At 34.9% G+C, this 23,256-nt stretch overlaps 4 protein-coding genes across 4 annotated transcripts; 1 reads left to right on the top strand and 3 right to left on the bottom strand.

Moving 5' to 3' along the window:
• Positions 1-5,589: 5,589 nt before the first annotated feature.
• Positions 5,590-6,799, bottom strand: LOC118030469 (lignin-forming anionic peroxidase-like). Its single transcript, XM_035034586.2, has 3 exons — positions 6,587-6,799; positions 6,298-6,489; positions 5,590-6,201 (listed from the first exon to the last, which is right to left on the bottom strand). Exons 1-3 carry the CDS (start codon positions 6,797-6,799, stop codon positions 5,647-5,649), a joined length of 960 nt encoding a protein of 319 aa, XP_034890477.1. The 3' UTR covers positions 5,590-5,646.
• Positions 6,800-11,206: 4,407 nt separating this feature from the next.
• On the top strand, positions 11,207-12,076 carry LOC118030471 (peroxidase 4-like). The gene is made up of 2 exons (XM_035034589.2): positions 11,207-11,340; positions 11,492-12,076. Exons 1-2 carry the CDS (start codon positions 11,207-11,209, stop codon positions 11,988-11,990), a joined length of 633 nt encoding a protein of 210 aa, XP_034890480.2. The 3' UTR covers positions 11,991-12,076.
• Positions 12,077-12,674: 598 nt separating this feature from the next.
• On the bottom strand, positions 12,675-13,558 carry LOC140955849 (GDSL esterase/lipase At5g03610-like). The gene is given in 2 exon segments (XM_073410857.1): positions 12,675-13,172; positions 13,322-13,558. Coding segments are annotated over 2 exon segments (735 nt in total).
• A 2,106-nt stretch (positions 13,559-15,664) lies between these two features.
• On the bottom strand, positions 15,665-21,348 carry LOC118030465 (uncharacterized). Its single transcript, XM_035034581.2, has 7 exons — positions 20,933-21,348; positions 20,353-20,841; positions 19,788-19,946; positions 17,471-17,566; positions 17,167-17,214; positions 16,647-17,083; positions 15,665-16,475 (listed from the first exon to the last, which is right to left on the bottom strand). The coding sequence occupies exons 1-7, from the start codon at positions 21,321-21,323 to the stop codon at positions 15,813-15,815; spliced, it is 2,283 nt and encodes a 760-aa protein (XP_034890472.1). The 5' UTR covers positions 21,324-21,348; the 3' UTR covers positions 15,665-15,812.
• Positions 21,349-23,256: the final 1,908 nt, after the last annotated feature.

Below are 23,256 nucleotides of genomic sequence, written 5' to 3'. Positions count from 1 at the left end.
TATTCATTCAGCTAATGACATTAGTAGAGTTAGATTCCATAATATTATGCTTGTGATGCAAGAGATAGTTAGAGACTGAGATTTCAATAGCTTTGACAATTACTCTCACCTCGGCTTTATTGGATCTAAAATTCCAACCGACAAAGAGAAGATACCAAGAAGAATTCCATAATAATTTTGCAAAACACCACCTATACTTGAAGGGCCAGGCTTTCCGAGAGAAGATCCATCCACGTTCCATTTGAAGCTATTAGCCATAGGGAGAGACCACATGGCAACTGTCCTAGTTTTTTTGAAGATTAGTCCATCGAAACAGTCCTTCTGCTGATCTTAGCAGATCTGATGCTGAATAGGGGATATCAGAGTCTGTAGCCTTTATCCACAAGTAGAGTCGAGTAATAATAAGGAAGAATAGTATTTCATAGTTTGGGGTCTTCTGCTTGAAGATCACATCATTACGGAGAAGCTAAATGGACCATGACACTAAGAAAAACAACATCAACCATGCTTTCTTTTAAAAATTGCCATTGATCAAAGAATCCCACTGAGAAAAAAATGTTGACAAGCTATTCAAGCAACACCACGCTAACCCCCACCGGTTAATGATTCTGGACCAAATGATCTAGTGCTATGCAATGCATAAGGATATGATCAACTGATTCTTCCTCGGCTAGGTATATAGGGCAGTTAGCAGCTGAGATATCCAATATACCTCTTTTGACCAACATACTACGGGTATTGATTTTGTTGATGATTACCATCAGCAAAAGAGCTCTACTTTAGGTGAGACGAATCCTCACCAAATTCCAGCAGAGAAGAAAGTATCCATGGAAGGATAAGAGCTTAACAGCCTGTAAAGGGATTTAACACAGAATTTGTCTGTAGTGTTGTCTTTCAAAACTAATTTATTCTCTGCATCTTTATCTAAGTTCACCTTCGATTAAACAACATACAATGGATCTAATAAACCAATATTCCTTCCTCGCAAAGGTCTAGACTAGTAGAAGAACTTGAACCATTCATATCCATCCCACATTCCTATCTTGTCGAGGCTTGCTTCTTTATCATTAGATAAACAGAAGAGGGTAGGAAACTAGTCCACCAAACTACCATTATCAATCCAAGTATTAAGCTAAAATTTAATCCTCTTGCCATTACCAACTAGCGCCATAGATTGGTGATCCACAATATCCTGCAGCCTATTATCTTTAATACAAGGGTTAACAATGCATGACCATTTACTTCCAGCCCTTGGAATAGAATCTTGTGGAATAAGTCTGAAGCATTTAGTATTTTATATATATGCTTTTGATCACATCCTTTCACATGCTAGACTCCTCTTAATCAAATCTTTATAACCATATGAACAACAAAACTTTGTTTTTATCCCTTGGAGGTCCAGTCTCAAGGCCACCAACACTTTTAGGAAGAGTAATTATTGATCAGTTAACATTGCACAATTCCTTACCTTCCTCTTTTCTTGACTCGTAAGATTAAAAAAAAAAACTGTCTTTAAAGAAGAACCCATGTCATGACGCAAGAAGAGTTGACTTGCATGTTTGGGGTAGTTGTGTATATCACCACCCTTTTAAATCGTACATGACCCTAATCTAGGGTTGAATTTAGTGGGTGGCCAGGTTACAGTTGTGAGACTCAACCTCATAATTGGCATCAAAAGGCATGACAGAGTTATTAGATCACTGTAAGTGAATTCTATTTTTATCAAAATAATATTATTTTATTTTTTTTAGATTTTTTTTTATCGTTGATCCAATCAAGTTTAAACTAGATTAACCAAATAACTAAAAACCTGTTTGAGTAAACCAGAATATGTGTATCATCGTTCAACTAGAAATTCGGTCGGGATTATGTTTTGAGTCCTGGATTTTATAGTTCACCCCACTAGACCAAGTTTAGCAATTACTAGTTACATTACCCGCGCGATGCCGCGGGTTTTTTTTTGTTGCATAAAACATACTAAAAAAAGCTAAGATCTAAAAATATTAGATCTTTCTGCAAAATTATACCCAAGAATCTTGGGTTTAGCGTTAACGCCTAACCCAAGAATAATATGTATAATATTAAAAATAACATTAAACTTGTATGACTCAAGTTTAAGTGAGTCTGATTGCAATACCAGATCCAATAGCCTTGGATGTGGGTTTGGCTGCAAGGTTCTGTCATAAAAGTGTGATAATTAAATAGATTAATTAAAAAATAAAAAAAACAAAGAAAAAAAAACCAACATGAAGAAAAAAAACGTATAAAGAAAAAGAAAAAAATCTGAATTAATTGAGTTAACCTTGCAAACCAGGTTAACCCGTCAAATCTTGAATTCTTGTCATGAAAGTTTGCTAACTAAATAGAAAAAAAAAAATTGACGGGTTACCCAGAATTCACTGTGCTAACCAGGCAAAACTTGAGATCTGTGTCATGAAAGTTTGATAACTAAATAGAAAAAAAAATTTAATATTAATGAACTATATTAAAAAAAGATTAATAAAAAAGGAAAAAGCAAAGAAAAAAAAAAACCTATAGGAAAAAGAAAAACTAATGAAGAAAAAAAGAAAAAAAATCTGAATCAACTAGGTTAATCTGTCAAATTTGGGATCCGTGTCATAAAAATCTGATAATTAAATATAAAAAATTTAATATTAAAAAAGTAAATTAAAAAAACAAAGAAACAAATAAAAAAGAAAAAAAAATGATAGGTTAACCCATAATTAACTGGCTTAACCAGTGAAACTAGGTTAACCCGTCAAAGCTGATATATATATATCATGAAAGTTTGATAACTAAATAGAAAGAAATTTAACATTAACAAACTAAACTAAACTAAAAAAAAAATTAATTAAAAAAAAAGCAAAAAAAAAAAATTTTAGATTAACTCGTCAAATCTGGTTAACCAATTAAAACCGGAATCAATGTCATGAAAGTCTGATAACTAAATAAAAAAAATTTAACATTAACAAACTAAATTAAATAAAAAAAATTTATTAAAAAAACAAAAAAAAAATTAATGGGTAACCCAGAATTAACTGGGCTAACTCGTGAAACCAGGTTAAGTCGTCAAATCTGAGATATGTGTCATGAAAGTCTGACAACTAAATAGAAAGAAATTTAACATTAACAAACTAAAGTTAACAAAAAAAAATAATTAAAAAGAAAAAAAGCAAAAAAAAATCGAGGTTAACTTATCAAATTAGGTTAACCTATTAAACCCAGGATCTGTATTATGAAAGTCTGATAACTAAAAAAAAAATTAATATTAATAAACTAATTTTTTTAAAAAAAAAAAACAAAGAAAGAAGAAAAAAAAAAAGATTCTATAGCTGATTTGGAAATAGCTAAAAGGAGAGAGATGATTTTAGCTTATTCCCAGTAGCACATCGGGATTATGCAGTCTCATATGTTCCATGTAGCATGCATATAGCCCTATGTTTATTCTGCGACTAGCATAACGAATGTGACAAATTCTTTTTTGAGTGGCCATTTGCTCATTAGGACTTATTTGAAGATTTTTCTCAGATTAGAACAATTTTTTTTAAAAAAAAAAACAATCATTCCATTATTTAATTTAAATCATATTTTATTAATTTATATTTTGAGTGACCTATCGTACTTTAAAAAAAAAAATCATTCCATTACTTAATTTAAATCATATTTTATTAATTTATATTTTGAGTGACCTATCGTACGTGGGAGCGCGACGTAAGGGAGTTGTAGGAGTCGCCATCTAAATGTTTGATTCAGGATAGCTAAGAAACCTAGGTGTACTAGTCTTGTAAAAACTTCAAAGGATAAGGGACTGATTGTGGTTAGAGAGGAAATTAGCACTCATAACGCGTGCACCTTACCTAAGATAAGTTACATTATGTGGTGTGAATCTAGTTTAAAGATTTTGATGAGTTTCTAACTGGTGATTTGTCTATTGACTTAGGATGAAGATTTATTCGTGTGACTAAATCTTGCTTTTCAAATTTATTATGGGCCCGTGTGTCTAAATAAATTTTTATGGAGATGATCCATGTAGGTGTCCCGACATGGTTCACTCATCCTGGAAAGCGGAAGGGTTTTCCACAATTTGTGCGTTGTGGTGAAAAATATTCCAAATTAAAATTAGTAAATATTCATAATAATTCTAAGAATTTCTGGTCAACTCCTGATATTTACAAAACAGCCTACTTATAAGTCTAATATTTATACTAGAATATCAATCATTAGTTCTCACGAATTAAAATTTTATGAGTTATTGAAAGATTGATCAAATTCTCCAGGATTCAGTAAATTAGTTATTAAATCCAAAACGCATGCTAAAAAATAAAACATACAATGTATTTTATTTTTTTAAACAAGATATGCTTTTTTTTAGAGACTTGGTTGTATACAACACACAAAAAGAATTTTTTTATTTTTATTTTTGTATTGTTGTAAGGCCATGTTTGGTAAAAAAAAAAACAATTTTTCTTGAAATAAAAACTACCCAAAACAAGCTTAAAGGGTATTTGTCAGATATACCCTAAAAACAAAGAAACCTTAACAAACAAACAAAAAACCAAACAGGGTTTAAGGACTGACCTAGTTTTGACCCGACTGGGTTAACCCAAAAACAAATCAAAACAAGGATCTAAAACCAAAACGGATTCAACATAACAAAAACATAAAACTTCAAAATTTCTCAAGAAAAACATATCAAATACAAAAAGATTGAATAACACCAACAACATTGAAACGTAAACCTAACAACATTAACATCAACATCAAATCAAGCTAGATCTCAAGGAATAAAAAATAAAGGTTTTTATCGCAATCAAGTATAGATCAAGAATTAAATGTTATTTTTCTATGATTATTACTTAAACATTATGATTTTTGTCAAGAATGAGTTTCAATTCAAAACTAAAATTCTAAGATTAAAACACACAAAAAAATGTTATTAATGCTTAAAAGTCCTAGATTATTTACTAAAAATGATATACAAACTTGTAGGAACTAGATTTGAATCAAAATAAACCCTAAATCTAGTACTAATGACGATGTTCTTTGGATGAATATGAACCTAAAATTTGCTCAAAAAACCTAAAAACATTGTTCAATCCCAGAACGGTTATTTAAGACCTCTAAAACATGTTTTCTTCATTCTAATGGCGAGCATAATTCAAACAAAATAAACCAATAAAAAAAGGGTTAAAATTTTAAAATTTTGTATATTTTGACACTTCTTAACCAGTTTTTAATAATTTTTTAAGAGTTTTAGTATGTTTTTCTTAACTTTTATATATATTTTTTTTCTTCTATTATTATTTGATTTCTTGTATTCTCTTTAATTTATTTTGTTTACGCGCCCCAAAATGGGTAATAATTACATAACTAATTCTATCATGTAGGTAAAATTAGTCCCGATGAGTGGGTCCATGGAAAGAAGCGCTCAAGCCCAGGAACAAGGACCACAAGGTGTCGCTTCTTTTTTTTTCCTTCTTACCAGTGAACAAAACACGAAGAGGACAGCCCAGGAACGAATTTTCTTGATTATTAATTTATACTTGACGGACTAAATAAATGAAACAATTTGAGAAAACAAATAACACATCGTTATGTCTGCACACTTGATCGAGAAAATCTTCAAGGAAAAAAAGAAAGGAAAAACTAGTTGTTGACAGCGCTGCAAATCCTCCTTATCTGCCCGGCAGATCCAGTGAGAAGACCTATATCTCCCATTTTGATCATGGCAGATCCAAAATCTGATTTGAATCTTGTAGGATTCCTGCTGTATTCAGAGACAATGCTGTCCGTGGAGCCTCCATTGAAAAGCACTTGATCTGATTGAAGGAGACCCTTGTTTTGCATCAGATTCTTGAAGTAACTGTTGTCGAAAGAATTGGGAGTGACCAAATCGAGCGGGGCTAAGGTTGCGTCGCTGCCAACACGTGGACATCGCCTCCTGCGGGTGCTAGCGAATCCGGCATCGATATTGCTGTGATTGTAAATCCTTTCACGGAAAGTGAAGCATTGAGCTTGTCCGAGAGTATGCGAGCCTGACAAGGCAACCATGTCCCTTGCAGTAAGGCCTTTCTTTTGGAAGCGAGAAATAAGACTCTCCAGGCTTTCAAAGAAGGCAGGTAACTCTGCGTTGGCTAAACTTCGACTTGCTGTTGTTGAATCTCTCCTTCCAAGCTTCACCGCGTAGGATGGGCCACCCACCTGTGACATTTTTTCATAAGAATCATAAACAACAAGTCCTGGTTTTGCAGCTCGCAATACCAACAGCAATAAAGAGATGGATTTAGATATACTCACATAAGCAGACGCATCTCTCGCTGCAACAGCAATGATATCTGCACAAGATACTACTCCAGGACAGATCTTCTCAACTTCAGTTTTTGCTTTGTCTATTACATTATAACCTCTAGCAGAGTTAAGATTGCCGAGGGCAGTCTTTTCACTCTGGATAGAGGTAGTCTCGTCGAGTAAGATCGATGCATCACAGCCCTGCAAAACCAAGGAAGAAGTCATAAGTACACTGGCTCCAAGATAATACATAATCAGAGAGGAGGAATGTGGCTGCCAAAAGTAGTCGCAAGAGTACCTGGACAAAGCAATCGTGAAAGTGTAAGCGGATGAGAGACGCAGCCATTCTCCTGTCGCTCGCAATTGCACTTCTGATAGCAGTTCGGATCGCGCTAAGCGCATTAGGACAGGAGCTGTCGTAAAATGTAGGGGAGAGTTGTGCCTGGCATGCTGTGTTCAGCAAGAACAGCATGAACATGAAAGAAGCTGCTGCTCCTGCTTTTGCTGCCATTTTATATGTTTTCAGTTGGAGAAACTAAAGTTTTTAGCGCGCTAAATGTATAGCTAAGTCTGCAAGTGCTGTTACCAAAGCTGTTGGATGATTGAGAGAATTGAGATAGAAGATGGAGAAGAATGCATGGCTCATCTATTTATAGAGCCTGATCAAGCACATTAATCAAGATTTGTGTAGGTAAGAACTCTAAGGCCACAACGCGTAGAAACTTTTCTAATTTGATGCCTGCATGCCATTCATTAACTTTTTTTTTACACTTCTTGTCCTGACCCATTAATTAATTATTTTGTCTGCATCAAATCCTATGAAATAGTAATCTAATGAGGCTGCGGTCTTTTATACTTTAGATAGTAAAGAAATATGGATAGCCAGAAGCAGGAATTTGTGCTCCGTCGCAATTGTCCGTTTGTCCATCAAAACAAGCATCATTATTTTATTATTTATGCCGCGTTGAAAAGTCAGAGTCAGAAAGCGATTTATATCACCCAAAGCCTTTTATCCCATTTGAAAGGAATCTCTTTGACTTCCACTCCACTAAAATCCTACGCTTTTTGCTCCTTCATTTAAAATGCCACCATGCAGTCCAGAAAGGAAAACTTGTCACTTGATATCGATGAAATATAGAGTAATTTGAAATCGATGAAATATGGACTGGTTAAGTACAAAACTTCAATTTCTAGATGTAAATAGGTTTAGGACAGCGATCATGCATATTGAGTGAAATTGTCATCCCTGTCTAGAAAAGATATATACTGCATTAATGGTCTTTTTTCTTTTTTTTTTCTTTTTTAAATCCTTATATACTAAAGTAAACGAAACAAAAGGGGGCCTGCTTCTTTCTCTCATCAGCCTGGAAATTGAGGATTTGGTAAGCTACGCGGTGCCACCAAGCAGAAAAGGAAATGTCAATGAGTATATTACCACCATGTAGCCAAGAAAGGAAAACTTACCACTTGAAATCGATGAATTATAGAGTAATTTGGCCTGATATTACAGCTGGTTAGTTAGTGTGCGTACCGGTTCCTTCCTCAGTACCATAGTTTTAAGACCCGGCCCGGTGGTCGGCTAGGTCCAAGGCCCGGGTTGCCAGGTCGACCGGGTCAATTTTATTTTTTTTTTTTAAATCAAAACGACGTCATTTTAGTAAAAAAAACAAAAAAAAATAAAAGTCAACGGGTTTGAGGCCGGGTCTTGCCGGGTTAGCCGGGTCCCGGGTAGACCGGGTCTGGCCGGGCTAATTCCCATGTGGGTTTTGGCCTCCACCCGGACCGGTCTCATGCCCGGGTCGGTCGGGTCCCGGATCGGTCCGGGTTTTAAAACTATGCTCAGTACTATCAGGAAAAAATCCACGCGCATCCTAACTGAAATAAATTGTATTATGTAATGTGAATTTAATTTAAAGATTTTAATGAATTTCTAACTAGTGGTTTGTCTACTGACTTAGAATTAAGATTTATTCGTGTGGCTAAATCTTGCTTTTCAAATTTATTATGGACCCGTGTGTCTAAATTAATTCTTAAGGAGATGATCCATGTAGGTGTCCTGACATGGTTCACCCGTCCTGAAAAGCGGAAGAGTTTTCCATAACTTGTGCATTGTGGTGAAAAATATTTCTCATTAAAATTAGTGAATATTCATAATAATTCTGAGAACTTTCTAGTTAATTCCTGATATTATAAAACAACCTACTTGTAAGTCTAATATTTATACCATAATATTAACCATTAATTCTCATTAATTAAAATTTTATGAGCTATTAAAATATTGATCAAATTCTCAAGGACTTAGTAAATTAGTTATGGAATTCAAAATGCATGCTAAAAAATAAAACATACTATGTATTTTATTTTTTAAACAAGATATGATTTTATTTTTTAAGAGATTTGATTGTATACAATACATAAAAATATATTTTTATTATTATTTATTTTTATTTTGTTGTAAGGCCATGTTTGGTAAAACAAAATTTTTTTCAGGAAACGAAACAAAAGGGGGCCTGCTTCTTTCTCTCATCAGCCTGGAAATTGAGGATATGGTAAAGCTACGCGGTGCCACCAAGCAGAAAAGGAAATGTAAATGAGTATATTACCACCATGCAGCCTCTTGTAAAAAAAAAAAAAAAAGAGGAGAGAGAGAAGGAAAACCGCCGGCCACCATGCCTCCGCCGCCAGCAACACCGCCTCGATGCCACCGCAGGTACACCATCCGGCTGCCCCGCCTCTGTCTCCTTTTGTTTGTGATTTCTGCATCTTCATGCAGAACGTGAATTCATTCACGTTCTGCAAATTACAAAGGGTTGGTTACTGTGCTTAGACACAGTAACCAGCCCATGATTGTGGCTGGGCTTGGCCTAGCCCGCTGAGATGGCCGGGTCCGGCCCATATAAATATATTTTTTTAATTTTTTTTTTTCGTCAGAATTTTATACAAATTTTCAGCACATTTTCTTCTATCAATTTATTTTTAGGGGCGCTCTGGTATTTTTTCACTGTTATATTTTTTTTATAATATATTTTTTTATATTTTTTTGTATTTTATTATTTTTTATATGAGGACCCAAAAATGAATTACAACATATGCCTCCTCTTTATAATACTTACGGAGTAAAGCTTTTGCATAGTAAGTGTTGTAAAGATAGACAAACCTATATTTTCAAAACCGATCTCCTCCATCTTGACTGGCTAGAAAATCCCATTCGGCTAGTTTTTTGTATCAAAGCAAAAAAGTTATGTACGGTTGGGCTAATATTGAGATTTCTTTTACCAATCCCCTCTGACTAGAAACAAAACTCTGTGTATGGTTAGGATAGACTGAGATTCCTTTCGCCAATCTCCTCTAACCAGAACCCAAACTCTGAGACCAGTTAGGGTTCCTAGTAACCAGAATACTAGGTGGCGACTCCCATTCAATTTTTTTTCTTTATTGATAGGAGACAAGAATTCCTTGTCTCTACTTGTTTTGCCAGGAATAAAACCATATTCCAATTATTTATTCTCATTGAGGGTGGACGATCGCCGCGCTGCCGCACACATGTGACACAGCCAAGAAAGGAAAACTTGCCACTTGAAATTTTCGATGAATTACAGAGTAATTAATTTGGCCTGATATTACAGCTGGTTAGTTAGTATGCTTACTGGTAATTAGTTCCTTTGACGTATTTGAAAAATATGGACTATGACCACATCCATATAGAAATTAATGCTTGGTTGAAAACTTATATAATTTATTATGATTTGGAATCATTTCCAGCCTCCACATTTGATCAATTATTTGTTTTTAGAACTGCTATTTTTTTTCCTTTTAAAACCCGATCTAAGGTTAACTCGGGACTAGTCTTCTGTTATTTTAAAATCACAGATTAAGTTACGTTGACCTTATTTTTTTAAAAATAAATATCAAAACAATGTGAACTTTAAAATTAAATTTGAAAAAAAAATGAAAGAATTAACAAATTTTGACTAGATTTTTACATGATTGATGAGATCACTTGTTAATCTGGTTAACTTTTTATTTTTGTTAGAAATCAGCCCAAACAAGGCATCGAATCACTTGGGTCTCGAGTTAAGCTGCCAAAAAAGATTGAGTTTTAAAATAATGTTATTTTTTATAACAAAAAAATACAATCAATTGTTTAAAAAATGTAACACTCCTATTTGTTTTGAAAACTTATTTCGATCACCTCTTTATAATTTCATAATACCAAATGACATGTAAGAGTAAAGAATTTACGTCTGCAAGGTGGTTGTAGAATAATTCTATTTAATATCACTTTATTTTATCATCATAGATAAAATCATATTTTCTTTAAGAAAATAAAGAATTTGTCTTCTTACCACCACGAAACCAGTGAGCTCTCACAAATAAATCTTTCTGAAAATTGTATGGGTAATCATATCTTTGGATAATTATCCCTGTAGAATTCGTCAATGCTTGTCTTTGAAATTTTCTAATTGTCTCATGATTGAAAAAGTATGTGATGTCCGTACAAAATCAACGCATATCCCTCATAAAGGACTGAATAAGACACTTGACCAACGTACTAGAAAACAAGGATGTTTCCATGTAGCACATCGTCGTCCCGTATTATATTCACCGCCAGAAAAGGCAGCGCTTGGTGCAGAAAAAAGGGATTTTTTTAATAGTGAATTGAAGGATAGAATGATTCTCTAGTTGAATCGGTAAGAACAAAGACGGGTTACCTCATGATGGCATGCAGTCATAAAAAAATCGAACGCGTTACGAGTGTGCTTCATTTTCCTTCTATAAAAGGATGAGCTCCCATGCATTCTTCTTCATCTTCTATCCCTTTTCTCAATTCTATATTTGATAACTGATTGATTTGCAAAAGCTATAGATTAATTTTGTGAGAGTAAAAATTAGTCTTGCAATTAGACGACTCAAAGAAATGGCAGCAAAAGCAGGAGCAGCAGCTTCTTTCATGTTCGTGCTGTTCTTGCATGCCACGCACAACTCTCCCCTGCATTTTACGACAGCTCCTGTCCTAATGCGCTTAGCGCGATCCGAACTTCTATCAGAAGTGCAATTGCGAGCGACAGGAGAATGACTGCGTCTCTCATCCGCTTCCACTTTCACGATTGCTTTGTCCAGGTACTCTTGCGACTACTTTTGGCAACCACACTGCTCCTCTCTGATTATGTATTATCTTGGAGCCAGTGTACTTATGAGCCAGTCGAAGTTTAGCCAACGCAGAGTTACCTGCCTTCTTTGAAAGCCTGGAGAGTCTTATTTCTCGCTTCCAAAAGAAAGGCCTAACTGCAAGGGACATGGTTGCCTTGTCAGGTTCGCATACTCTCGGACAAGCTCAATGCTTCACTTTCCGTGAAAGGATATACAATCACAGCAATATCGATGCCGGATTCGCTAGCACCCGCAGGAGGCGCTGTCCACGTGTTGGCAGCGACTCAACCTTAGCCCCGCTCGATTTGGTCACTCCCAATTCTTTCGACAACAATTACTTCAAGAATCTGATGCAAAACAAGGGTCTCCTTCAGTCAGATCAAGTGCTTTTCAATGGAGGCTCCACGGACAGCATTGTCTCTGAATACAGCAGGAACCCTGCAAGATTCAAATCAGATTTTGGATCTGCCATGATCAAAATGGGAGATATAGGTCTTCTCACTGGATCTTCCGGGCAGATAAGGAGGATTTGCAGTGCTGTCAACAACTAGTTTTTCCTTTCTTTTTTTCCTTGAAGATTTTCTCGATCAAGTGTGCAGACATAACGATGTGTTATTTGTTTTCTCAAATTGTTTCATTCATTTAGTCCGTCAAGTATAAATTAATAATCAAGAAAATTCGTTCATGGGTTTTCCTATTCGTGTTTTGTTCACTGGTCGTCTTACCCCTTAATCAACCACACCCTGTGCTCCCTGTTCTTGGGCTTGATCACCTCCTTTCCATGGACTCACTCATCGGGACTAATTTTTTTCAAATCTTGAAAAGATATACTGAAAGTAATTTCTACAGCTCAACAAATGCTTTTGTCTCCTTTCATCTATGAAAGAAATACAGTTAATAAAAATTAAAAAAAAAAACCAACACATAGAAGACAAAGACTCTGGTGTTCAAACTTATGGATGGATAGATGAAAAGAAATAGTAATAATAATAATAATTCATGGATAGATAAAAAATAATAATAATAATTCAGACTTGCTTAGTATCTACTAACTAACAGTTTTTTGCAAGTTTAATTGTAAAAGAAAACAATGACGAGTCATTCAAGTTTAATTGTCAGCTTGGAAATCATATATAGATATATAAACATAGTAAGTTTTGATGGTGGCATCAGGGTGTCGTGGTATAGTTGGTTATCCGGGCGACGCCATTGTTTTCAATTTTTTGTCCCTTTAATTACGTAATCAAGCTGCTCACGACAAGAGCAAGTAAGGAAATGAAATCATGCATGAAAGCTGCTAGTTTTCTTCTTAATATATTTTTTTTCCTCTGAATGTTCCTAATAGAGTTGACGAAGTGAGGATTCCAGAGACAAGAACTTTCATGCCAGTCATTCTCTGGCTTCTCGCACACCACATACTTTTTTGCTCCAGTCCTATCAAAGTTGCTTGTCACACCCACACAACATGGAATAAGGAGAGTCCTGAGCTTCAAGTTTCGCGCATTATTCTGTTTGGACATGAATGCAGTATAGAGATTCAGAGTGTCGTACGTGCATACCCTGCTCTCACTGTTCATCCTTCGTATTGCTTGCTGCAATTTCTGGTTGTGGAACTTGGAGGCAATATTCCACGTCTCACTGTAATTCTGATATGAAGAGAAGGCTGTCAATATGGGCAGGCATCCAAGAGGCCACGATGTTGTCACTGCTATTCTTTTCAGGCAGGCAGAAGGCTGTCAATTCTGATAAGCGATGTTGTGAAGGCTGGTAAATCCTAACGTTGATAACAAGATACTGTTTTGTTCTGGTTTTTTAGAATTAACTGATTAAATAGTTAATTAATGGATCATCATATGTTGTTGATTCTGAAAAATTAGTTAATTAATGGATCATTATATGTTGTTGATTCTGAAAAATTAGTTAAGAGACAGTGATATGTTGTATTGCCACAGATTACCTCCCCTATCAGTCTAGCACCATGAGCACACACAGAACAGCAATGTAGTTTAGGGTAGTCATTGCCTGCTAGGGACACCAGGGCAATGGAAGAGTTGAGGTCTTGTTTGGTTTAAACTTTTTCTTAAAGCAACTGCTGATAAAAACCAATTTGGGAAGCCATATTTGTTGCATTGATGAATGCATCAAACACTCGAGTCCCTCCAAAATCCGAAGTTCATCCCAGATCTTAGACCAGATTTTTGTACCGTTCTTCTCCATTTGTACTGCATTGGAGATTTTATACCAAGAAATGAAGCTGCAAACCGTAGATTCCAAATATAAATCAACATTTCATGACTCTTTTCATTATTCTGGGGTTGAGAAATTCACCATTGAAAATATTCGTGAGAGAGAGGAAGCATGCATCTGTGTAAACTTTTAATCAAGAAATAATTATTAATCAGACTAATACCGAACCCATCAAACTAATATCGAAGACATAATCAATAAAATAACATTTAATTTGGTTCCTGCATTGCTTAGCATAAAAGGGTAAGAAAAACCAGTAAATCCTTTATGCTCCCCTGCCTTCCATATAGTACTTGAAGACTGTCATGTGCCAGGGGAGCAAGTAACATCACGTTACATTGTGTTTAATTTTTTTTTATTAAATAAATAGAAATGATAAGATTTGAAGTGAGTTCACGCGTGCCTTGATCTGTGCAAAGGTAATTAAATTACCTTCGCACAGTGTAATTGCAACTCAATTTGAACGGAGAACAGAAATGGAGGGGAACGGCGTACCTGCTCTGTGAGGCGATGAAGACGATGGTGAAGCTCTGGCTGGCCGACACTACCTTTTCTCTTCTGCTCGTTCTTCTTCTTTCCTTTGCTTCTGTGTTCACCGATTGCTTTCGTGTTCCCGTAGCTTTTGAGATGATGAAGACGCTGGCTGGATTTATTTTGACTGATTTCTGGGTTGTTCCTTTTTTGTGCAGGAACGAAGCCGATGGTTGTTCCTCTGCTTTTCGCTCCTCTTTTCTGTGAATTTGTGCCCTTTTTGTTTCTCTGGATTTTTGCTCTGTTTTTTTGCTCCCGTCCCCTTCTGGTCCTCTGTTTTTTATTCGTTTTGTGATCTGCCTCCTGCTGGTTCACTCCCTCTCTGTTTTCGTCTTCCACTCGTTCCGCTGCTCATTCCCCTGTGTTCTGGGTTCTATCCTCAGCTCTCTCTCCCTGTTCGTCTGTTTATTTTTTTTTTTACTGATTTCGGGTTCTTCTTTTTCTGCAGGGACGAAGACAATAGCAAGGCTAATTCATGTCTCTGTGTTGCTGAGGCCTTTTTCTGGATTTTGCTTGAGTCTTTGTTCCCGTTTTTTTTTGTTCCCCTTTTTATGCTGGGTTTTTCTTCTCTGATTTTCGGCTCCCTTTAATTCCTCTCCTTTCTGTTCCTCCTCTGCCTTCATGGCCTTCTCTGGCTTTTATAAAGCCAGAGAATGGCTTCGTGCCTCACGATCGTGAGGCACGTTCCTCTCTCTGCGCGTTCGTGTCCCCAGATCATGGGGCACGTTCGCCCCTGCCTTCCAGAAGAGTCCGGATTGTTGGCCTTGATCATCGTGGGCAGCTATACATTCCCTGTTAAACCGGCTTCATCTGCGTGCAACGAAGGAGACAATGAACACTGCTTCCAAAACGGCGCCGTTGTGTCCTCGGACATTTGTTTTTGAGTTTGGTCCCTAAACAATTTAAACTTAACAATTGGGATCCTAATAAGTAAAAATTGATTTCTAATTGTGCCCTTGGGTTAATTCCAATTAAATCCCTGAATTTATTTAATTAATTAAATCAAAGTTTAATTAAGTACGCAAACTTATTAATTCTTCATTAATTAAATTAATCCAAATTTTAATTAAATTTTCAAACTTATTAATTCTTCAATTATTGACCAATTGACTCTTAAATTTAACAATTGCATCTTCAAACTACAATTTTATATTATCTTAACTCCATTATTTTTATCCATTTATTTTGTATTATTTATTTAAAAATTGGGTTATAATAATTCTCAAACAGAATCAATCTGGTTTTGTTCATATATCTTGTGCTATTTGTTTTATTCTTTTATTAGTGTGTGAGGTAGGAACATGCATGTTTAACTAATTATTTTTTTTATTATTATTAAAAAAGGAACTTAATTGATGGCAAAATCACGAGCAAACTTAATTTATAGCCATTTGTAGAAAAAGACTCGGAAGAAACTACAGCAGCACACAGTCATGAATGAGAAGTCTTATATAGCCTTTTACAAACAATCCACGCTATACATACTCTAAACGTGGTAACAGACGAGGAACAGAAAACAACTAGCCCCATAAGAATAGGACTTACTGACAGAATTGTAGAACAGAAAACAGCTCATCCCGGGGAAATAGGAATTGCTAAACAGATTGGAACGATAAACTGTTAACCTCTAACAGTCTATATGTTGAAGATTTTGACCAGGGTTTCATTTTTCTGTTGAAGATTCCTGGTCCATATGTGGATACAAAAATCTCCACTAGCAGGGGAAATTGCAGCAACATGAACAAAGTTACAGGGATAGAAGCAAGCAGTACAATTGGAATTATAATTTGCAATCTCCCATCCAACATGATTATAAGAGCAGCACAGAAGGTTACCATCATGGCTGCAATAGAGAAGAAAAGCATGGAAAGGCCGATGATTAACTTAGTGGGCAAGGATTTAAGGAAATCTTCCTCTGCGTATCGCGACGTAAGAATTCCTAAGAACATCAACACTGATGTTGATGAAGAAAAGAGAGAGATTGCATCCGCTACTATAAAAACTGTAAAAGATTTCTCATCTTTAAAAACCGGATAGCCGGTCTGTTGAACGTTGCCGCCGGGAACAGTAAATGCAGCAGTAAACATAATTGTAATGATGAGAGCACCCACAACTGTACAAGAAGTTGCTGCTTCTTTCATCCATTGCTCTCCTTTCACTAGCAAGTCCTTATGCTCAGACGTAAATAATTCCCTGGCTGTCTGATTGTCCTTATTATGAACAACCTTATGCATAGGATTCATAATGCTTTCCACTTCCTGCATCAAGATTTTTGAATTCGAGTGAAATTATTTCTTTTTGGATAACAATGAAAATGTGTAAACGAGTAGCCTAAATTCAAATCAATCAGGTCTTAATCAGTTCTAAAATATCTTTGATCAAGGTTCCATCATTGTAGTGTAGAAAGATGTTGAGTGCAGAAAGCTCACCTTGTACCATTGTAGTTCTCTTTGCATCTGTAGAGCTGCACCAGAGATCCGAGCTAGTTGAGAAGGAGGTGATAGTTTTGCTGCCAAATGTAACATTGTATTTCCTGAGCGATCTACGAGGGAAACAATTCCTGCTCTTTCTGCTTCCAGTCCATAGAAAAGGCTGAACACTTTTTCTTGTCGGTTTGCAATCGAGGACATAAATAGGTTCCTTTTGTTGTCATCTCCACTAATCATTAAATGAGGACAAGCTTTAATCACCTCAGTAATAAACTCAACCATGCCATTCTCTACAGCATTGTGCAATGCTCCATATACATGTACACCTGCCTTGAGGTATTCCTCATAATCCAGAGTTGATATATACTCACACATACACCGTAGAATTTTATCTGAATAAAAGTGGATCTTCTTCAAATCGTATATTTGCTTGATTCCTGGATCAACCATTAAAGAGTGATCAGATAAAACCATGATAATGATGACAGAAATGAAGCGATGTCAGATATATTTTGCTTACCTAAGAATGCGAGGAGATTTATTGCAAACCCACGCAATTTGCTTGACACTGAAAAGTTGGACAAAAACAGATTAGAGAAATTATCACAAGCAGCATATATGTATACTAATCAAACTTGCATGTATTAAGTTTTCAATGTAATGATAATTGCTCCAGTAACTAAAGGTTTTGTACATTAACTTAGTATGATGAAATGTTTTATGCCGACACGATGCAGCCCAATTGGACTTCTATACATATGTCCTGTGCTTGCCATACCCCTTAAAAGGAAATGGAACAAAAACGGAGAGATTTGTGCAAATACCTTGGAGGATAATGTTCTTCGACTCACTTAGGCTTTGATCAGGCATATTAATACGAACATTGTCATCAGTTGTAGCAATTGATTGCATGGGAATACCTGCCATGATTTTAGAATCAAGTCAATCTTAGTAAATATTTATTAAAAAACTCTAAAACACGTAGGAAATTCACTATAGCAGTTTTTTTTTTTATTTCTTTTTTTACATGTTTTTTTTTCTTTTTACCCAAAATTGACTTTTTCTTTTTTTCTTTTTTTTTTTTTCAAAATTATTTTTACTAATTTTTTTAAATATTGAGCTGGTTGAAAATTTAACTATATAGTTTTTTTCTTTAAAATATTGTGAATTGCTATAATATTCTCATACATTGTTTTTTTTATGATTTATTTATTTATTTTTTTTCAAAATGATCTTTGTAGATTTTATTTTTTTTATATTAAGTTGGTTGAGAATTTAGCTTTGTAGTTTTTTTTAAAAAATAATATGGATTGCTACAGTGTTTTCCCTACATAGTTTTTGTTTTGCTGTAGTGTTTCCCCATATTTTTTTTTTTAAATTATCTTTATCGAATTTATTTTTTCAATATTGAGCTGAATGATAATCTAGCTTTAGCTTTCCCCACATGTTTTTTTTTTATTTTTTTTATTTGTTTTTTTTTCCAAAATTGTCAATTTTTACATATTTTTTTTGTTTTGTTTTTGTCAGAATTATTTTTGTTGATTTTATTTTTTTACTATTGAGCTGGTTGAAAATTTAGTTTTTTTGTTTATTTCTTTAAAACGCTGTAGCTTTCCCCACGTGTTTTTTTTTCCGTTTTTTTTCCCCTTTTTTTTTCATTTATTTTACCCAGAATTGACTTTTTTTATATATAAAAAAATAATCTTTGTCGGTTTTTTTTTTTTATATTGATCTGGTTGAGAACTTAGCTTTGTAGCTTTTTTCAAAAAAAAAAAAAAAAACACTATGGATTACTACAATATTAGCTTTCTTTTTTTCTTTTTAAATTTTTTAATGAATTATTTTTGTTTGATTTAGTTTGTTAATGTTATTTTTTTTTATTTAGTTATCAGATTTTCATGATACGGATCTCAGGTTTGATGGGTTAACCTGATTTGACAAGTTATTTTTTTCATTTAGTTTAGTTTGTTAAAGTTAATTTTCTTTCTATTTAATTATCAAACTTTCATACTTTCATGACACGTATCCTGGGCTTGACGGGTTAACTCGGTTAATTCTGGGTAAACCCGTCATTTTTTTCTATTTAATTATCAAACTTTCATAATGCGAATCCCAGGTTTTACGGGATAACCTGGTTTAAAGAATTAACCCAATTAATTCATTTTTTTTCTTCATTAGTTTTTTCCTTCATGTTGATTTTTTTTTCTTTTTTTTTCAATTAATTTATTTAATTATCACACTTTTATGACACGGCCTTATAGCCATACACACATCCAATATTCTTGAGTCTAGTGTTGCAGTCAGGCTCACTTAAACTTGGGTCATGCAAGTTTAATTTTATTATTAATATTATAAATATTACTTTTAGGTCAGGCGTTGCAGCCAAACCCAAGATTCTTGGGTATGACCTTGCAAAAAAAAACCCAAGATTTTTAAATTTTTGGTTTTTTTAAATATTTTTATACAAAAAAAAAAAAAAACCTACGGCATCGCGCGGGTCATGTGTCTAGTATATATATATAACTTGAAGTTTACCTATCATAACTTATGACAAAAATGATTTTTTTAACATGAATCACAATTAAAAACGTTATATATATATATATATATAATTATATATAAAGTTCAAATAACTTTATTTTAGAAATATGTTTGATAAAAATAATTTAAAGTAATTCTTTTAAAGAATAGATATATTATAAGTTGAAATTCATAAATTAAAGTTTAATTTTTTTCCTAAACATTAGACGACATTAAAATTTTGACTGATCAGTTTTGTAATAAATTTTGATTTAAACCAAAAATCATTTCTAACTAAATATATTTACAATTTTTCTATGGGTAAAAAATTAAAAAAAAAATTAACTCATATTCCCACGGCAAAGAAATCGGGGGGCCGTGCCCAAACTCTTCGAGGAGAGATTTTCTTCCTTCCTAACATATTCCCACAAGATATATAGTTAAAGCCAGCTGAGTTAACTCATATCAGTTTACAAAAATTATATCAAATAGAACCTTGCTTTCTTTCTTTGTGACGGAGTGATGATCTCCAAAAACATGCAGAACATTACACGTAAAAAAGACCGGCAGAGGAAATGAAGAGAAATGGGAGGAGGAAAAATCGAAGGAAGAGATACTAACGTGAATAGATCCATTGCTGCCAAAATGAAAGTCGACTTGCACTTGGGAATATTTGAGGCGTCCAAGACAAATGAGTCAAAGCGTACGACTTCAGATCTAATTCATCCGTTGGAGTAGCAAAACGTGGGCAGCGATATTGCAGAAAATCATAAGCAACATCTGGCATTGCAATAGCAAAAAGAAACAGCATAAGAAGCAACAAGAAAGATGAGGTTTTAGTGTTTTGAAATGTTAATAAATTACAAGTCATTTTGTTTCGTATCAATTTATTATTGCCTTCTTTTCCCATCTTTCCTGATTTTCCTTCCCTTTTCTATTATTTAAAAGAAGAAAAAAATAATTAATTAAAAAATCACATAAAATTGACAAAATGATTTTAAGTTAAAAACAAAATTAGGATTATTCATATATTTCTTAAAAACCATAATTATGAATTAATTAGTTTTATTAAATTACAGGAAATAAATAATAATTTACTCGAAAGGGAAAATTTATGAAAAAAGCATGAAAACAATAGACAAAAAAAAGGGAAAATAAGTAATTAAGGGGTAATAGAGTCTCTTACCAAGCATTTGACCACTAATAGCATTTTTTAGGAAGCGACGTCCTTGGTCGAGATCGCCGCTACAAAGATATTCAATTGGAGTAACAGAGTATAGATAAAGAACCATATCCTTGTGACTTCCTACACATGCCTCAACAAGTGGGATCTTTTGATATCGATTTGCGAAGGTAACCAAGTTTTCGTTCTTGCTCACCAAACATTCTGCCATCTTTCTTATTCCAACAGTGGCAGCAATAGAAAGAGCTGTGTGGCCTTGATCATCTTGTATTTCCAATTCTTCTACTGACATCAACTTCACCAACCCCTCCACAACTTTCAGATTTCCAGTAGAAGCTGCTACATGTAGGGCAGTTCCACCATAGGGTTTAATCTTGGCCTTTTTCGCATTTGGGTATCGGCTAAGATAGGTTTTTATGGCATCCCAGTCTCCATTATGGGCATACTTGTACAGCGTTTGCAAGGGACCATTCATTTCATTTCTCACCGCTCCTGCCAAGGTTTTTATTCTCTCCCGTGTTAACATCAAGAGATCGAAGTGATTGTAAACCTAACAAAGGAAGAGAATGAGATCATGGTATACCTGAACCTTGTGACTCATCATCTTCTGCTGGCTCTGCTTCAACAGATTGCTCTGCTTCAACTGATTGTTCTGCTTCAACAGATTGCTCTTTGTGGCTTGGTGAATGTTGTTGCTGCAAATTGGCTAGAGTATCCCAGGCAACTTTGGCTGAAGTGATGCTCCTAATCTTGGAAAGCATGTGTGGGGCACAAGAAACTTGAATTGCACGTAAAGCTGCAGCATTCTTTCTTCTCAAAGCCTTATAGTCAACTTCTTGAAGACCAGAAGGCTCAATAAAATCCCAAAGGCCTTGAGCTAACATGTAGCTTTTCATGCAGGCACTCCAATCATCATAGTTATCATCTCTTAGGACTTCAACAACAATTGAAGATGGGGAAATGTTTGTCGTCATGTTAGAATCTGTGTACAATGGGGGGTAAGAATCAGAGAAAGTACTAGTGATGCCAAGATCTATTGAGCCAAAGTTTGTGGGAAGGGCTTCGACATTGGCGACTAAAGAAATGAAGTTATATGTTCATTGACTAATCTATGAGTATCATCAGGGTTAGTGATGTAGAACACGTTGCAGCCTGCATCACTGATGGCCAAACGTTGCAGCCTGCATCACTGATGGCCAAAGAGAAAGCTAGCTATAGTTGAACCAGCAACAAACAACTCGTGGCAGAGAGAAATCAGGAACAACAGCTGGCTTCTCCAATCTAGCTTAGAACTCTCAGTTATGCTTTAAATATTAGAAGTTAATTAACGTCAGAACTCTAGTATGTTTTTTCCAATTCAGTTATTTCTTTCCTAGTTGAATTAGGATGTGCAGCTTATATAAGGGCTGCTTAGTTTCATTGTAAGATAACTTTTAATTCAGATTTAATAAACTTTCTCTTAGAGAATTCCATTCTCTGGCTCGTGGAATCGAGCATTACTTGTGTTCGTGGACTCGAACAATTACTTTCCTTCAAAACAGACGGTGATCTGTTTTCTTCAAAGTTTCCGCTACGTCAGTTAGCCTCAGATCTAGTTTGTTCATTTTTTTTGTGGTCATGTGTTTTATTCTTTTATTAGTGTGTCAGGGTTTTATTCACCGGGGCACTTTTCTTGATTCTTAAGATTTTTTTGATAACTAGTGAAATGTATTAAAACGCCAAAATGTGGCGGGAATGAGTAGTTACAAATCTGCAAAAACACACAGAAATAGCAAAAGAGCCAAATGAAGAAGAAGAGGCCAAAAAACCACAAGAACAGAGCAACAGCCATAGTATGTAGGTTTGCCTCCACAAAAAACGGAGCTGCCATGCTAAACTACCAAGCCAAACATCCAAAACTATCACCGACGACATCAAATCAATAGAGGTCATTAGACCAAGCACGTGCTACAACCAGCCATTACCTCTTTAGAATGCAAAACAATCAAAACCTATAAAAGAACAAACCATCTTCACCAAGAGCCACAAGCAGAACTAAGCAAAGGAAGACCCAAAAATCATCTGGCTGGTTCAAATCCAAGCAACAAATTCACTTGTTCTGCGCATTCCTTCTTTAGCCAGGTGATCTGCCATGTGATTAGTCTCACGACAAGAATGGGTGAAAGTGAATGAGCCAAAATAGAGACAATCTCTTGGCTGGAGAGAAGAGCTTATGGTGCAGCCAAGGTCTGTTATCAGGATTATTCATTCAGCTAATGACATTAGCAGAGTCAGATTCAATAATAATATGGTTGTGATGCAAGAGATAGTTAGAGGCTGAGATTACAATAGCTTTGATAATAGCTCTCAGCTCGGGTTCATTGGAATCTAAAATTCCAACCGACAAAGAGACGATCCCTGCATGACCCACACATAGCAGTAGAATCCACAAGTTGTTCCACCAAAGAAGAAAGGGATAAGGGAGACGACACATTCCATACTTTCTGTCTTCTAAATAAATACAAAATATTGCTGGAAAAGAGAATAGAAATCCCTTGCTTCCTGTCTTAAAGACCTACCTTAGATCATCTTGTTGCATAGAAGAAAAAAGAAAGATACAGGAAACAGACAAAAGGACAAATCAGGAGTAAAGGTAACTGTCCTGCGCTGCCCTCTTTACATTTGAACTACTAGTTTAAAATCAAAATTGATGGCATACATAACTGTATCACGTTAGAACGTGTTTGATAATGTAGTTTTGGATGTGTTTTTCGACGGATAAAGCATCTATTCCATCATTTTCAATAAATAAATAAATAATTGATGCAGGAATATTTCCATTACTTTTAAGCGGTAAGATCTTCATGTTACGCAAATTTTCTTTAGGACAATGAATTTGCTTCATGCAACTCACTGCATTATTAAAGA

This window comes from Populus alba, chromosome 8, assembly GCF_005239225.2.
Source record: "Populus alba chromosome 8, ASM523922v2, whole genome shotgun sequence".
Taxonomy (NCBI): domain Eukaryota; kingdom Viridiplantae; phylum Streptophyta; class Magnoliopsida; order Malpighiales; family Salicaceae; genus Populus; species Populus alba.
Note: the sequence above shows the minus strand (reverse complement) of the source record. Positions and strands in the feature narration are given on the sequence as shown.